The sequence below is a fragment of the Carcharodon carcharias genome (genome assembly GCF_017639515.1).
Source record: "Carcharodon carcharias isolate sCarCar2 chromosome 37 unlocalized genomic scaffold, sCarCar2.pri SUPER_37_unloc_14, whole genome shotgun sequence".
NCBI lineage: Eukaryota > Metazoa > Chordata > Chondrichthyes > Lamniformes > Lamnidae > Carcharodon > Carcharodon carcharias.
The window spans coordinates 5098-20758 of NW_024470763.1; the positions used below are offsets into that span (position 1 = coordinate 5098).

The window sequence follows — 15661 nt, forward strand, 5'->3', positions numbered from 1 at the left end:
CAGGGGAGAGTGCACGGGAGACAGCGTGCACGGGGGAGTGCAGGGGAGAGTGCACGGGAGCCAGCGTGCACGGGGGAGTGCAGGGGAGAGTGCACGGGAGAGACAGAGATAAAAGGGGAGCTCAGGATGTGCTGAGTTACACAGATTCATACCCAACTGCATCCAGCTCTGTATCAGTGACCGGAGTGGACAGGGATTGGGTTAGGAAGTGATGATAATCCAAGGGACTGGACGGAGGGTAACAAGGGAGCAGGGAGTCTGGGGAGGTGGAAAAGGACAGCTCTGGAGGCATTCGATACGGACAATCCCTCCGTGCCTACGAGAATCCTGTGTATACAGAGAGGGGGGGAATGCTGCAGTCGCTGGAGGAGGAGCTTTACAGGGAAAACAGGAAAACACCAACAACCTGGAATGTCGACTGGAGGGACAGAAAGGCAACCGGCAAAAACAAACAGATAAATATGTCGCTGGAGAATTCTCCTCTGCACATGTTGATCAAACATGGAAAGCAGGGGCTTGCTCAGGCTTGGACTCTGGTCCCGGTCACAGCCACTTCCTGGAAAGCTGCATCACAACGGACCATCCGCATCCTCCAAATCCTACAGGAGCAAAAAGAGCGGAATAGGAAGAACTGGAGGAGGGCAAAGTGTCAATCACACTCCACAAACACACAAACCCCAGGGCAGCACAAGCACAGGAGTCAGGGAGTCACTGTCGGGGGTGGGGGGAGGGGGAGGCAGGGAGTCACTGTCGGGGGTGGGGGGAGGGGGAGGCAGGGAGTCACTGTCGGGTGGGGGGGAGGGGGAGGCAGGAGTCACTGTCGGGGGGTGGGGGGAGGGGGAGGCAGGGAGTCACTGTCGGGGGTGGGGGGAGGGAGCAGGGAGTCACTGTCGGGGGTGGGGGGAGGGGGAGGCAGGGAGTCACTGTAGGGGGTGGGGGGAGAGGGGGAGGCAGGAGTCACTGTCGGGGGTGGGGGGAGGGGGAGGCAGGGAGTCACTGTCGGGTGGGGGGAGGGGAGGCAGGGAGTCACTGTCGGAGTTTTGGGGGGAGTGAGGAGTGAGGGAGTCACTGTCGGAGTTTTGGGGGGGGAGTGAGGAGTGAGGGAGTCACTTCGGAGTTTTGGGGGGAGTGAGGTTGAGGGGAGTCACTGTCGGAGTTTTGGGGGGAGTGAGGAGTGAGGGAGTCACTGTCGGAGTTTTGGGGAGGGAGGTGAGGAGTGAGGGAGTCACTGTCGGAGTTTTGGGGGGAGTGAGGAGTGAGGGAGTCACTGTCGGAGTTTTGGGGAGGAGTGAGGAGTGAGGGAGTCACTGTCGGAGTTTTGGGGGGGAGTGAGGAGTGAGGGAGTCACTGTCGGAGTTTTGGGGAGGGAGTGAGGAGTGAGGGAGTCACTGTCGGAGTTTTGGGGAGGGAGTGAGGAGTGAGGGAGTCACTGTCGGAGTTTTGGGGGGAGTGAGGAGTGAGGGAGTCACTGTCGGAGTTTTGGGGAGAGGGAGTGAGGAGTGAGGGAGTCACTGTCGGAGTTTTGGGGAGAGAGTGAGGAGTGAGGGAGTCACTGTCGGAGTTTTGGGGAGGGGGAGTGAGGAGTGAGGGAGTCACTGTCGAGTTTTGGGGAGGGAGTGGGGAGTGAGGGAGTCACTGTCGGAGTTTTGGGGAGGGAGTGAGGAGTGAGGGAGTCACTGTCGGAGTTTTGGGGGAGGAGTGAGGAGTGAGGGAGTCCTGTCGGAGTTTTGGGGAGGGAGTGAGGAGTGAGGGGAGTCACTGTCGGAGTTTTGGGAGGGAGTGAGGAGTGAGGGAGTCACTGTCGGAGTTTTGGGGGGGAGTGAGGAGTGAGGGAGTCACTGTCGGAGTTTTGGGGGAGTGAGGAGTGAGGGAGTCACTGTCGGAGTTTTGGGGGGGAGTGAGGAGTGAGGGAGTCACTGTCGGAGTTTTGGGGAGGGAGTGAGGAGTGAGGGAGTCACTGTCGGAGTTTTGGGGGGAGTGAGGAAGTGAGGGAGTCACTGTCGGAGTTTTGGGGGGAGTGAGGAGTGAGGGAGTCACTGTCGGAGTTTTAGGGGGAGTGAGGAGGGTGAGGGAGTCACTGTCGGAGTTTTGGGGAGGGAGTGAGGAGTGAGGAGTCACTGTCGGAGTTTTGGGGGGGGAGTGAGGAGTGAGGGAGTCACTGTCGGAGGTTTTGGGGGGGAGTGAGGAGTGAGGGAGTCACTGTCGGAGTTTTGGGGAGGAGTGAGGAGTGAGGGAGTCACTGTCGGAGTTTTGGGGAGGGAGTGAGGAGTGAGGGAGTCACTGTCGGAGTTTTGGGGGGAGTGAGGAGTGAGGGAGTCACTGTCGGAGTTTTGGGGGGAGTGAGGAGTGAGGGAGTCACTGTCGGAGTTTTGGAGGGAGTGAGGAGTGAGGGAGTCACTGTCGGAGTTTTGGAGGGAGTGAGGAGTGAGGGAGTCACTGTCGGAGTTTTGGGGGGAGTGAGGAGTGAGGGAGTCACTGTCGGAGTTTTGGGGGAGGAGTGAGGAGTGAGGGAGTCACTGTCGGGAGTTTGGGGAGGGAGTGAGGAGTGAGGGAGTCACTGTCGGAGTTCTTGGGGGGAGTGTGAGTGAGGGAGTCACTGTCGGAGTTTTGGGGGGAGTGAGGAGTGAGGGAGTCACTGTCGGAGTTTTGGGGGGAGTGAGGAGTGAGGGAGTCACTGTCGGAGTTTTTGGGGAGGGATGTGAGGAGTGAGGGAGTCACTGTCGGAGTTTTGGCGGAGGGGATGAGGAGTGTGGGAGTCACTGTCGGAGTTTTGGGGAGGGAGTGAGGAGTGAGGGAGTCACTGTCGGAGTTTTGGGGGAGGTGAGGAGTGAGGGAGTCACTGTCGGAGTTTTGGGAGGAGTGAGGAGTGAGGGAGTCACTGTCGGAGTTTTGGGGAGGGGAGTGAGGAGTGAGGGAGTCACTGTCGGAGTTTTGGGGGAGGGAGTGAGGAGTGAGGGAGTCACTGTCGGAGTTTTGGGGGGGAGTGAGGAGTGAGGGAGTCACTGTCGGAGTTTTGGGGGGGAGTGAGGAGTGAGGGAGTCACTGTCGGAGTTTTGGGGAGGGGAGTGAGGAGTGAGGGAGTCACTGTCGGAGTTTTGGGGGGGGTGAGGAGTGAGGGAGTCACTGTCGGAGTTTTGGGGGGGAGTGAGGAGTGAGGGAGTCACTGTCGGAGTTTTGGGGGGAGTGAGGAGTGAGGGAGTCACTGTCGGAGTTTTGGGGGGAGTGAGGAGTGAGGGAGTCACTGTCGGAGTTTTGGGAGGGGAGTGAGGAGTGAGGGAGTCACTGTCGGAGTTTTGGGGAGGGGAGTGAGGAGTGAGGGAGTCACTGTCGGAGTTTTGGGGGGGAAGTGAGGAGTGAGGGAGTCACTGTCGGAGTTTTGGGGGGGAGTGAGGAGTGAGGGAGTCACTGTCGGAGTTTTGGGGAGGGAGTGAGGAGTGAGGGAGTCACTGTCGGAGTTTTGGGGAGGGAGTGAGGAGTGAGGGAGTCACTGTCGGAGTTTTGGGGAGGGAGTGAGGAGTGAGGGAGTCACTGTCGGAGTTTTGGGAGGGAGTGAGGAGTGAGGGAGTCACTGTCGGAGTTTTGGGGAGGGAAGTGAGGAGTGAGGGAGTCACTGTCGGAGTTTTGGGGAGGGGAGTGAGGAGTGAGGGAGTCACTGTCGGAGTTTTGGGGAGGGAGTGAGGAGTGAGGGAGTCACTGTCGGAGTTTTGGGGGGGAGTGAGGAGTGAGGGAGTCACTGTCGGAGTTTTGGGAGGGAGTGAGGAGTGAGGGAGTCACTGTCGGAGTTTTGGGGAGGGGAGTGAGGAGTGAGGGAGTCACTGTCGGAGTTTTGGGGGGAGTGAGGAGTGAGGGAGTCACTGTCGGAGTTTTGGGGGGAGTGAGGAGTGAGGGAGTCACTGTCGGAGTTTTGGGGGGGGAGTGAGGAGTGAGGGAGTCACTGTCGGAGTTTTGGGGGGGAGTGAGGAGTGAGGGAGTCACTGTCGGAGTTTTGGGGAGGGGAGTGAGGAGTGAGGGAGTCACTGTCGGAGTTTTGGGGGGAGTGAGGAGTGAGGGAGTCACTGTCGGAGTTTTGGGGGGAGTGAGGAGTGAGGGAGTCACTGTCGGAGTTTTGGGGGGAGTGAGGAGTGAGGGAGTCACTGTCGGAGTTTTGGGGGGGAGTGAGGAGTGAGGGAGTCACTGTCGGAGTTTTGGGGGGGGGAGTGAGGAGTGAGGGAGTCACTGTCGGAGTTTTGGGGGGAGTGAGGAGTGAGGGAGTCACTGTCGGAGTTTTGGGGAGGGAGTGAGGAGTGAGGGAGTCACTGTCGGAGTTTTGGGGAGGGGGAGTGAGGAGTGAGGGAGTCACTGTCGGAGTTTTGGGGAGGGAGTGAGGAGTGAGGGAGTCACTGTCGGAGTTTTGGGGAGGGGGAGTGAGGAGTGAGGGAGTCACTGTCGGAGTTTTGGGGAGGGAGTGAGGAGTGAGGGAGTCACTGTCGGAGTTTTGGGGGGAGTGAGGAGTGAGGGAGTCACTGTCGGAGTTTTGGGGAGGGGGAGTGAGGAGTGAGGGAGTCACTGTCGGAGTTTTGGGGGGAGTGAGGAGTGAGGGAGTCACTGTCGGAGTTTTGGGGACGGGGAGTGAGGAGTGAGGGAGTCACTGTCGGAGTTTTGGGGAGGGAGTGAGGAGTGAGGGAGTCACTGTCGGAGTTTTGGGGAGGGAGTGAGGAGTGAGGGAGTCACTGTCGGAGTTTTGGGGGGAGGGAGTGAGGAGTGAGGGAGTCACTGTCGGAGTTTTGGGGGGGAGTGAGGAGTGAGGGAGTCACTGTCGGAGTTTTGGGGGGAGTGAGGAGTGAGGGAGTCACTGTCGGAGTTTTGGGGGGAGTGAGGAGTGAGGGAGTCACTGTCGGAGTTTTGGGGGGAGTGAGGAGTGAGGGAGTCACTGTCGGAGTTTTGGGGAGGGAGTGAGGAGTGAGGGAGTCACTGTCGGAGTTTTGGGGTGGGAGTGAGGAGTGAGGGAGTCACTGTCGGAGTTTTGGGGGGAGTGAGGAGTGAGGGAGTCACTGTCGGAGTTTTGGGGGGGAGTGAGGAGTGAGGGAGTCACTGTCGGAGTTTTGGGGGGAGTGTGGAGTGAGGGAGTCACTGTCGGAGTTTTGGGGTGGGGGAGTGAGGAGTGAGGGAGTCACTGTCGGAGTTTTGGGGGGGAGTGGAGGAGTGAGGGAGTCACTGTCGGGAGTTTTGGGAGAGGGAGTGAGGAGTGAGGGAGTCACTGTCGGAGTTTTTGGGGGAGGAGTGAGGAAGTGAGGGAGTCACTGTCGGAGTTTTGGGGAGAGTGTGAGGAGTGAGGAGTCACTGTCGGAGTTTTGGGGAGGGATGTGAGGAGTGAGGGAGTCACTGTCGAGAGTTTTGGGGAGGGAGTGAGGAGTGAGGGAGTCACTGTCGGAGTTTTTGGGGAGGGAGTGAGGAGTGAGGGAGTCACTGTCGGAGTTTTGGGGTGGGAGTGAGGAGTGAGGGAGTCACTGTCGGAGTTTTGGGAGGACGTGAGGAGTGAGGGTGTCACTGTCGGAGTTTTGGAGGGAGTGAGGAGTGAGGGAGTCACTGTCGGAGTTTTGGGGAGGGAGTGAGGAAGTGAGGGAGTCACTGTCGGAGTTTTGGGAGGGAGTGAGGAGTGAGGGAGTCACTGTCGGAGTTTGGGGACGGAGTGAGGAGTGAGGGAGTCACTGTCGGACGTTTTGGGGAGGGAGTGAGGAGTGAGGGAGTCACTGTCGGAGTTTGGGGAGGAGATAGTGAGGAAGTGAGGGAGTCACTGTCGGAGTTTTGGGGGGAGGAGGAGTGAGGAGTGAGGGAGTCACTGTCGAGATTTGGGGAGGGAGTGGGGAGTGAGGGAGTCACTGTCGGAATTTTGGGGAGGGAGTGGGGAGTGAGGGAGTCACTGTCGGAGTTTTGGGGGGAGTGAGGAGTGAGGGAGTCACTGTCGGAGTTTTGGGGAGGGAGTGAGGAGTGAGGGAGTCACTGTCGGAGTTTTGGTGGGAGTGAGGAGTGAGGGAGTCACTGTCGGAGTTTTGGGGAGGGGGAGTGAGGAGTGAGGGAGTCACTGTCGGAGTTTTGGGGAGAGGGAGTGAGGAGTGAGGAGTCACTGTCGGAGTTTTGGGGGGGAGTGAGGAGTGAGGGAGTCACTGTCGGAGTTTTGGGGGGAGTGAGGAGTGAGGGAGTCACTGTCGGAGTTTTGGGGGGAAGTGAGGAGTGAGGGAGTCACTGTCGGAGTTTTGGGGGAGTGAGGAGTGAGGGAGTCACTGTCGGAGTTTTGGGGGGGAGTGAGGAGTGAGGGAGTCACTGTCGGAGTTTTGGGGAGAGGGAAGTGAGGAGTGAGGGAGTCACTGTCGGAGTTTTGGGGGGGAGTGAGGAGTGAGGGAGTCACTGTCGGAGTTTTGGGGGGAGTGAGGAGTGAGGGAGTCACTGTCGGAGTTTTGGGGGGGAGTGAGGAGTGAGGGAGTCACTGTCGGAGTTTTGGGGAGGGACGTGAGGAGTGAGGGAGTCACTGTCGGAGTTTTGGGAGGGAGTGAGCGAGTGAGAGGAGTCACTGTCGGAAGTTTTGGGGGGAGTGAGGAGTGAGGGAGTCACTGTCGGACGTTTTGGGAGGAGTGAGGAGTGAGGGAGTCACTGTCGGAGTTTTGGGGAGGGGAAGTGAGGAGTGAGGGAGTCACTGTCGGAGTTTTGGGGAGGGAGTGAGGAGTGAGGGAGTCACTGTCGAGAGTTTTGGGGGGAGTGAGGAGTGAGGGAGTCACTGTCGGAGTTTTGGGCGGGAGTGAGGAGAGTGAGGGAGTCACTGTCGGAGTTTTTGGGAGGGAGTGAGGAGTGAGGGAGTCAACTGTCGGAGTTTTGGGGGGGAGTGAGGAGTGAGGGAGTCACTGTCGGAGTTTTGGAGGGAGTGAGGAGTGAGGGAGTCACTGTCGGAGTTTTGGGGGGAGTGAGGAGTTGAGGGATGTCACTGTCGGAGATCTTGGGGGAGGAGTGAGGAGTGAGGGAGTCACTGTCGGAGTTTTGGGAGGGAGTGAGGAGTGAGGGAGTCACTGTCGGAGTTTTGGGGGGAGTGAGGAGTGAGGGAGTCACTGTCGGAGTTTTGGGGAGGGAGTGAGGAGTGAGGGAGTCACTGTCGGAGTTTTGGGGAGGGAGTGAGGAGTGAGGGAGTCACTGTCGGAGTTTTGGGGGGGAGTGAGGAGTGAGGGAGTCACTGTCGGAGTTTTGGGGGGGAGTGAGGAGTGAGGGAGTCACTGTCGGAGTTTTGGGAGGGAGTGAGGAGTGAGGGAGTCACTGTCGGAGTTTTGGGGGGAGTGAGGAGTGAGGGAGTCACTGTCGGAGTTTTGGGAGGGAGTGAGGAGTGAGGGAGTCACTGTCGGAGTTTTGGGGGGAGTGAGGAGTGAGGGAGTCACTGTCGGAGTTTTGGGGAGGGGAGTGAGGAGTGAGGGAGTCACTGTCGGAGTTTTGGGAGGGAGTGAGGAGTGAGGGAGTCACTGTCGGAGTTTTGGGGAGGGAGTGAGGAGTGAGGGAGTCACTGTCGGAGTTTTGGGGGGGAGTGAGGAGTGAGGGAGTCACTGTCGGAGTTTTGGGGGGAGTGAGGAGTGAGGGAGTCACTGTCGGAGTTTTGGGGAGGGAGTGAGGAGTGAGGGAGTCACTGTCGGAGTTTTGGGGGGAGTGAGGAGTGAGGGAGTCACTGTCGGAGTTTTGGGGAGGAAGTGAGGAGTGAGGGAGTCACTGTCGGAGTTTTTGGGGAGGGGAGTGAGGAGTGAGGGAGTCACTGTCGGAGTTTTGGGGAGGAGTGAGGAGTGAGGGAGTCACTGTCGGAGTTTTGGGAGGGGAGTGAGGAGTGAGGGAGTCACTGTCGGAGTTTTGGGGGGGAGTGAGGAGTGAGGGAGTCACTGTCGGAGTTTTGGGGAGGGAGTGAGGAGTGAGGGAGTCACTGTCGGAGTTTTGGGGGGGAGTGAGGAGTGAGGGAGTCACTGTCGGAGTTTTGGGAGGGGGAGTGAGGAGTGAGGGAGTCACTGTCGGAGTTTTGGGGAGAGGGAGTGAGGAGTGAGGGAGTCACTGTCGGAGTTTTGGGAGGGGGAGTGAGGAGTGAGGGAGTCACGGTCGGAGTTTTGGGGAGGAGTGAGGAGTGAGGGAGTCACTGTCGGAGTTTTGGGGGGAGTGAGGAGTGAGGGAGTCACTGTCGGAGTTTTGGGGGAGTGAGGAGTGAGGGAGTCACTGTCGGAGTTTTGGGAGGGGAGTGAGGAGTGAGGGAGTCACTGTCGGAGTTTTGGGAGGGAGTGAGGAGTGAGGGAGTCACTGTCGGAGTTTTGGGGAGAGGGAGTGAGGAGTGAGGGAGTCACTGTCGGAGATTTGGGGAGGGAGTGAGGAGTGAGGGAGTCACTGTCGGAGTTTTGGAGGGAGTGAGGAGTGAGGGAGTCACTGTCGGAGTTTTGGGGGGAGTGAGGAGTGAGGGAGTCACTGTCGGAGTTTTGGGGAGGGAGTGAGGAGTGAGGGAGTCACTGTCGGAGTTTTGGGGGGAGTGAGGAGTGAGGGAGTCACTGTCGGAGTTTTGGGGGGAGTGAGGAGTGAGGGAGTCACTGTCGGAGTTTTGGGGAGGGAGTGAGGAGTGAGGGAGTCACTGTCGGAGTTTTGGGAGGGAGTGAGGAGTGAGGGAGTCACTGTCGGAGTTTTGGGGAGGGGAGTGAGGAGTGAGGGAGTCACTGTCGGAGTTTTGGGGAGGGAGTGAGGAGTGAGGGAGTCACTGTCGGAGTTTTGGGGAGGGGAGTGAGGAGTGAGGGAGTCACTGTCGGAGTTTTGGGGGGAGTGAGGAGTGAGGGAGTCACTGTCGGAGTTTTGGGGGGAGTGAGGAGTGAGGGAGTCACTGTCGGAGTTTTGGGGGAGTGAGGAGTGAGGGAGTCACTGTCGGAGTTTTGGGGAGGGAGTGAGGAGTGAGGGAGTCACTGTCGGAGTTTTGGGGAGAGGGAGTGAGGAGTGAGGGAGTCACTGTCGGAGTTTTGGGGAGGGAGTGAGGAGTGAGGGAGTCACTGTCGGAGTTTTGGGGGGGAGTGAGGAGTGAGGGAGTCACTGTCGGAGTTTTGGGGAGGGAGTGAGGAGTGAGGGAGTCACTGTCGGAGTTTTGGGGGGGGAGTGAGGAGTGAGGGAGTCACTGTCGGAGTTTTGGGGGGAGTGAGGAGTGAGGGAGTCACTGTCGGAGTTTTGGAGGGGAGTGAGGAGTGAGGGAGTCACTGTCGGAGTTTTGGGGGGAGTGAGGAGTGAGGGAGTCACTGTCGGAGTTTTGGGGGGGAGTGAGGAGTGAGGGAGTCACTGTCGGAGTTTTGGGGAGGGGAGTGAGGAGTGAGGGAGTCACTGTCGGAGTTTTGGGGAGGGAGTGAGGAGTGAGGGAGTCACTGTCGGAGTTTTGGGGGGAGTGAGGAGTGAGGGAGTCACTGTCGGAGTTTTGGGGAGGGGAGTGAGGAGTGAGGGAGTCACTGTCGGAGTTTTGGGGGAGGGGAGTGAGGAGTGAGGGAGTCCACTGTCGGAGTTTTGGGGAGGGGAGTGAGGAGTGAGGGAGTCCACTGTCGGATTTTGGGGGGGAGTGAGGAGTGAGGGAGTCACTGTCGGAGTTTTGGGGGGGGAGTGAGGAGTGAGGGAGTCACTGTCGGAGTTTTGGGGGGAGTGAGGAGTGAGGGAGTCACTGTCGGAGTTTTGGGGGGGAGTGAGGAGTGAGGGAGTCACTGTCGGAGTTTTGGGGAGGGAGTGAGGAGTGAGGGAGTCACTGTCGGAGTTTTGGGGAGGGAGTGAGGAGTGAGGGAGTCACTGTCGGAGTTTTGGGGGGAGTGAGGAGTGAGGGAGTCACTGTCGGAGTTTTGGGGGGGGGAGTGAGGAGTGAGGGAGTCACTGTCGGAGTTTTGGGGGGAGTGAGGAGTGAGGGAGTCACTGTCGGAGTTTTGGGGGGAGTGAGGAGTGAGGGAGTCACTGTCGGAGTTTTGGGGAGGGAGTGAGGAGTGAGGGAGTCACTGTCGGAAGTTTTGGGAGGAGTGAGGAGTGAGGGAGTCACTGTCGGAGTTTTGGGGGGAGTGAGGAGTGAGGGAGTCACTGTCGGAGTTTTGGGGAGAGGGAGTGAGGAGTGAGGGAGTCACTGTCGGAGTTTTGGTGGGAGTGAGGAGTGAGGGAGTCACTGTCGGAGTTTTGGGGAGGGAGTGAGGAGTGAGGGAGTCACTGTCGGAGTTTTGGGGGGAGTGAGGAGTGAGGGAGTCACTGTCGGAGTTTTGGGAGGGAGTGAGGAGTGAGGGAGTCACTGTCGGAGTTTTGGGGAGGGAGTGAGGAGTGAGGGAGTCACTGTCGGAGTTTTGGGGAGGGAGTGAGGAGTGAGGGAGTCCACTGTCGGAGTTTTGGGGGGAGTGAGGAGTGAGGGAGTCACTGTCGGAGTTTTGGGGGGGAGTGAGGAGTGAGGGAGTCACTGTCGGAGTTTTGGGGAGAGGGAGTGAGGAGTGAGGGAGTCACTGTCGGAGTTTTGGGGGGGGAGTGAGGAGTGAGGGAGTCACTGTCGGAGTTTTGGGGAGGGAGTGAGGAGTGAGGGAGTCACTGTCGGAGTTTTGGGGAGGGAGTGAGGAGTGAGGGAGTCACTGTCGGAGTTTTGGGGGGAGTGAGGAGTGAGGGAGTCACTGTCGGAGTTTTGGGGAGAGGGAGTGAGGAGTGAGGGAGTCACTGTCGGAGTTTTGGGGAGGGAGTGAGGAGTGAGGGAGTCACTGTCGGAGTTTTGGGGAGGGAGTGAGGAGTGAGGGAGTCACTGTCGGAGTTTTGGGGGGAGTGAGGAGTGAGGGAGTCACTGTCGGAGTTTTGGGGGGGAGTGAGGAGTGAGGGAGTCACTGTCGGAGTTTTGGGAGGGAGTGAGGAGTGAGGGAGTCACTGTCGGAGTTTTGGGGAGGGGAATGAGGAGTGAGGGAGTCACTGTCGGAGTTTTGGGGAGGGGGAGTGAGGAGTGAGGGAGTCACTGTCGGAGTTTTGGGGAGGGAGTGAGGAGTGAGGGAGTCACTGTCGGAGTTTTGGGGAGGGGGAGTGAGGAGTGAGGGAGTCACTGTCGGAGTTTTGGGGGGAGTGAGGAGTGAGGGAGTCACTGTCGGAGTCTTGGGGAGGGAGTGAGGAGTGAGGGAGTCACTGTCGGAGTTTTGGGGGGGAGTGAGGAGTGAGGGAGTCACTGTCGGAGTTTTGGGGAGGGAGTGAGGAGTGAGGGAGTCACTGTCGGAGTTTTGGGGGGGAGTGAGGAGTGAGGGAGTCACTGTCGGAGTTTTGGGGGGAGTGAGGAGTGAGGGAGTCACTGTCGGAGTTTTGGGGAGGGAGTGAGGAGTGAGGGAGTCACTGTCGGAGTTTTGGGGAGGGGGAGTGAGGAGTGAGGGAGTCACTGTCGGAGTTTTGGGGGGAGTGAGGAGTGAGGGAGTCACTGTCGGAGTTTTGGGGAGGGAGTGAGGAGTGAGGGAGTCACTGTCGGAGTTTTGGGGGGAGTGAGGAGTGTGGGAGTCACTGTCGGAGTTTTGGGAGGGAGTGAGGAGTGAGGGAGTCTCTGTCGGAGTTTTGGGGGGAGTGAGGAGTGAGGGAGTCACTGTCGGAGTTTTGGGGGAGGGAGTGAGGAGTGAGGGAGTCACTGTCGGAGTTTTGGGGAGGGAGTGAGGAGTGAGGGAGTCACTGTCGGAGTTTTGGGGAGGGAAGTGAGGAGTGAGGGAGTCACTGTCGGAGTTTTGGGGAGGAGTGAGAGTGAGGGAGTCACTGTCGGAGTTTTGGGGAGGGAGTGAGGAGTGAGGGAGTCACTGTCGGAGTTTTGGGGAGGGAGTGAGGAGTGAGGGAGTCACTGTCGGGGTTTTGGGGAGGGGGGTGAGGAGTGAGGGAGTCACTGTCGGAGTTTTGGGGAGGGAGTGAGGAGTGAGGGAGTCACTGTCGGAGTTTTGGGGAGGGGGAGTGAGGAGTGAGGGAGTCACTGTCGGAGTTTTGGGGAGGGAGTGAGGAGTGAGGGAGTCACTGTCGGAGTTTTGGGGAGGGAGGGAGTGAGGAGTGAGGGAGTCACTGTCGGAGTTTTGGGGAGGGAGGGAGTGAGGAGTGAGGGAGTCACTGTCGGAGTTTTGGGGGAGGGAGTGAGGAGTGAGGGAGTCACTGTCGGAGTTTTGGGGGGAGTGAGGAGTGAGGGAGTCACTGTCGGAGTTTTGGGGAGGGAGTGAGGAGTGAGGGAGTCACTGTCGGAGTTTTGGGGGGAGTGAGGGGTGAGGGTGTCACTGTCGGAGTTTTGGGGGAGGGAGTGAGGAGTGAGGGAGTCACTGTCGGAGTTTTGGGGAGGGAGTGAGGAGTGAGGGAGTCACTGTCGGAGTTTTGGGGGGAGTGAGGAGTGAGGGAGTCACTGTCGGAGTTTTGGGAGGGAGTGAGGAGTGAGGGAGTCACTGTCGGAGTTTTGGGGGAGTGAGGAGTGAGGGAGTCACTGTCGGAGTTTTGGGGGGAGTGAGGAGTGAGGGAGTCACTGTCGGAGTTTTGGGGAGGGAAGTGAGGAGTGAGGGAGTCACTGTCGGAGTTTTGGGGGGAGTGAGGAGTGAGGGAGTCACTGTCGGAGTTTTGGGGAGGGAGTGAGGAGTGAGGGAGTCACTGTCGGAGTTTTGGGGGGAGTGAGGAGTGAGGGAGTCACTGTCGGAGTTTTGGGGGGAGTGAGGAGTGAGGGAGTCACTGTCGGAGTTTTGGGAGGGAGTGAGGAGTGAGGGAGTCACTGTCGGAGTTTTGGGGAGGGGAGTGAGGAGTGAGGGAGTCACTGTCGGAGTTTTGGGGAGGGAGTGAGGAGTGAGGGAGTCACTGTCGGAGTTTTGGGGGGAGTGAGGAGTGAGGGAGTCACTGTCGGAGTTTTGGGCGGGGGAGTGAGGAGTGAGGGAGTCACTGTCGGAGTTTTGGGGAGGGAGTGAGGAGTGAGGGAGTCACTGTCGGAGTTTTGGGGAGGGAGTGAGGAGTGAGGGAGTCACTGTCGGAGTTTTGGGGGGGAGTGAGGAGTGAGGGAGTCACTGTCGGAGTTTTGGGGGGAGTGAGGAGTGAGGGAGTCACTGTCGGAGTTTTGGGAGGGAGTGAGGAGTGAGGGAGTCACTGTCGGAGTTTTGGGGGGGAGTGAGGAGTGAGGGAGTCACTGTCGGAGTTTTGGGGAGGGAGTGAGGAGTGAGGGAGTCACTGTCGGAGTTTTGGGGAGGGAGTGAGGAGTGAGGGAGTCACTGTCGGAGTTTTGGGAGGGAGTGAGGAGTGAGGGAGTCACTGTCGGAGTTTTGGGGGGAGTGAGGAGTGAGGGAGTCACTGTCGGAGTTTTGGGGGGGAGTGAGGAGTGAGGGAGTCACTGTCGGAGTTTTGGGGGGAGTGAGGAGTGAGGGAGTCACTGTCGGAGTTTTGGGAGGGGAGTGAGGAGTGAGGGAGTCACTGTCGGAGTTTTGGGGAGGGAGTGAGGAGTGAGGGAGTCACTGTCGGAGTTTTGGGGGGAGTGAGGAGTGAGGGAGTCACTGTCGGAGTTTTGGGGGGAGTGAGGAGTGAGGGAGTCACTGTCGGAGTTTTGGGGGGGAGTGAGGAGTGAGGGAGTCACTGTCGGAGTTTTGGGGAGGGAGTGAGGAGTGAGGGAGTCACTGTCGGAGTTTTGGGGAGGGAGTGAGGAGTGAGGGAGTCACTGTCGGAGTTTTGGGGGAGGGAGTGAGGAGTGAGGGAGTCACTGTCGGAGTTTTGGGGAGGGAGTGAGGAGTGAGGGAGTCACTGTCGGAGTTTTGGGGGGAGTGAGGAGTGAGGGAGTCACTGTCGGAGTTTTGGGAGGGAGTGAGGAAGTGAGGGAGTCACTGTCGGAGTTTTGGGAGGGGAGTGAGGAGTGAGGGAGTCACTGTCGGAGTTTTGGGGGGGGAGTGAGGAGTGAGGAGTCACTGTCGGAGTTTTGGGGAGGGAGTGAGGAGTGAGGGAGTCACTGTCGGAGTTTTGGGGGGGAGTGAGGAGTGAGGGAGTCACTGTCGGAGTTTTGGGGGAGTGAGGAGTGAGGGAGTCACTGTCGGAGTTTTGGGGGGAGTGAGGAGTGAGGGAGTCACTGTCGGAGTTTTGGGGGGGAGTGAGGAGTGAGGGAGTCACTGTCGGAGTTTTGGGGAGGGAGTGAGGAGTGAGGGAGTCACTGTCGGAGTTTTGGGGGGGGAGTGAGGAGTGAGGGAGTCACTGTTGGAGTTTTGGGGGGAGTGAGGAGTGAGGGAGTCACTGTCGGAGTTTTGGGGAGGGAGTGAGGAGTGAGGGAGTCACTGTCGGAGTTTTGGGGAGGGAGTGAGGAGTGAGGGAGTCACTGTCGGAGTTTTGGGGAGGGAGTGAGGAGTGAGGGAGTCACTGTCGGAGTTTTGGGGGGAGTGAGGAGTGAGGGAGTCACTGTCGGAGTTTTGGGGGGAATGAGGAGTGAGGGAGTCACTGTCGGAGTTTTGGGGAGGGGAATGAGGAGTGAGGGAGTCACTGTCGGAGTTTTGGGGAGGGGGAGTGAGGAGTGAGGGAGTCACTGTCGGAGTTTTGGGGGGAGTGAGGAGTGAGGGAGTCACTGTCGGAGTTTTTGGGGGGAGTGAAGAGTGAGGGAGTCACTGTCGGAGTTTTGGGGGAGTGAGGAGTGAGGGAGTCACTGTCGGAGTTTTGGGGAGGGAGTGAGGAGTGAGGGAGTCACTGTCGGAGTTTTGGGGGGGGGAGTGAGGAGTGAGGGGAGTCACTGTCGGAGTTTTGGGGGGAAGTGAGGAGTGAGGGAGTCACTGTCGGAGTTTTGGGGGGAGTGAGGAGTGAGGGAGTCACTGTCGGAGTTTTGGGCGAGGGGAGTGAGGAGTGAGGGAGTCACTGTCGGAGTTTTGGGGGGAGTGAGGAGTGAGGGAGTCACTGTCGGAGTTTTGGGGAGGGGAGTGAGGAGTGAGGGAGTCACTGTCGGAGTTTTGGGGGAGGGAGTGAGGAGTGAGGGAGTCACTGTCGGAGTTTTGGGGGGAGTGAGGAGTGAGGGAGTCACTGTCGGAGTTTTGGGGAGGGAGTGAGGAGTGAGGGAGTCACTGTCGGAGTTTTGGGGAGGGAGTGAGGAGTGAGGGAGTCACTGTCGGAGTTTTGGGGAGGGAGTGAGGAGTGAGGGAGTCACTGTCGGAGTTTTGGGGAGGGAGTGAGGAGTGAGGGAGTCACTGTCGGAGTTTTGGGGAGGAGTGAGGAGTGAGGGAGTCACTGTCGGAGTTTTGGGAGGGAGTGAGGAGTGAGGGAGTCACTGTCGGAGTTTTGGGGAGGGAGTGAGGAGTGAGGGAGTCACTGTCGGAGTTTTGGGGGGAGTGAGGAGTGAGGGAGTCACTGTCGGAGTTTTGGGAGGGAGTGAGGAGTGAGGGAGTCACTGTCGGAGTTTTGGGGAGGGAGTGAGGAGTGAGGGAGTCACTGTCGGAGTTTTGGGGAGGGAGTGAGGAGTGAGGGAGTCACTGTCGGAGTTTTGGGGGGAGTGAGGAGTGAGGGAGTCACTGTCGGAGTTTTGGGAGGGGAGTGAGGAGTGAGGGAGTCACTGTCGGAGTTTTGGGGGGAGTGAGGAGTGAGGGAGTCACTGTCGGAGTTTTGGGAGGGAGTGAGGAGTGAGGGAGTCACTGTCGGAGTTTTGGGAGGGAGTGAGGAGTGAGGGAGTCACTGTCGGAGTTTTGGGGGGAGTGAGGAGTGAGGGAGTCAC

At 58.9% G+C, this 15661-nt stretch overlaps 1 protein-coding gene across 1 annotated transcript in view; it reads right to left on the minus strand.

Annotated features, from left to right (window-relative positions):
• Nucleotides 1-335: 335 nt before the first annotated feature.
• Nucleotides 336-15661, minus strand: part of LOC121274675 (protein phosphatase 1B-like) — a 52964-nt gene continuing 37638 nt past the window's right edge. Inside the window, exon 6 of the mRNA XM_041181968.1 lies at nucleotides 336-599. Within this exon, the coding sequence (XP_041037902.1) occupies nucleotides 570-599 (30 nt within the window). The 3' untranslated portion in view covers nucleotides 336-569. The remainder of the gene's footprint in view (nucleotides 600-15661) is intronic.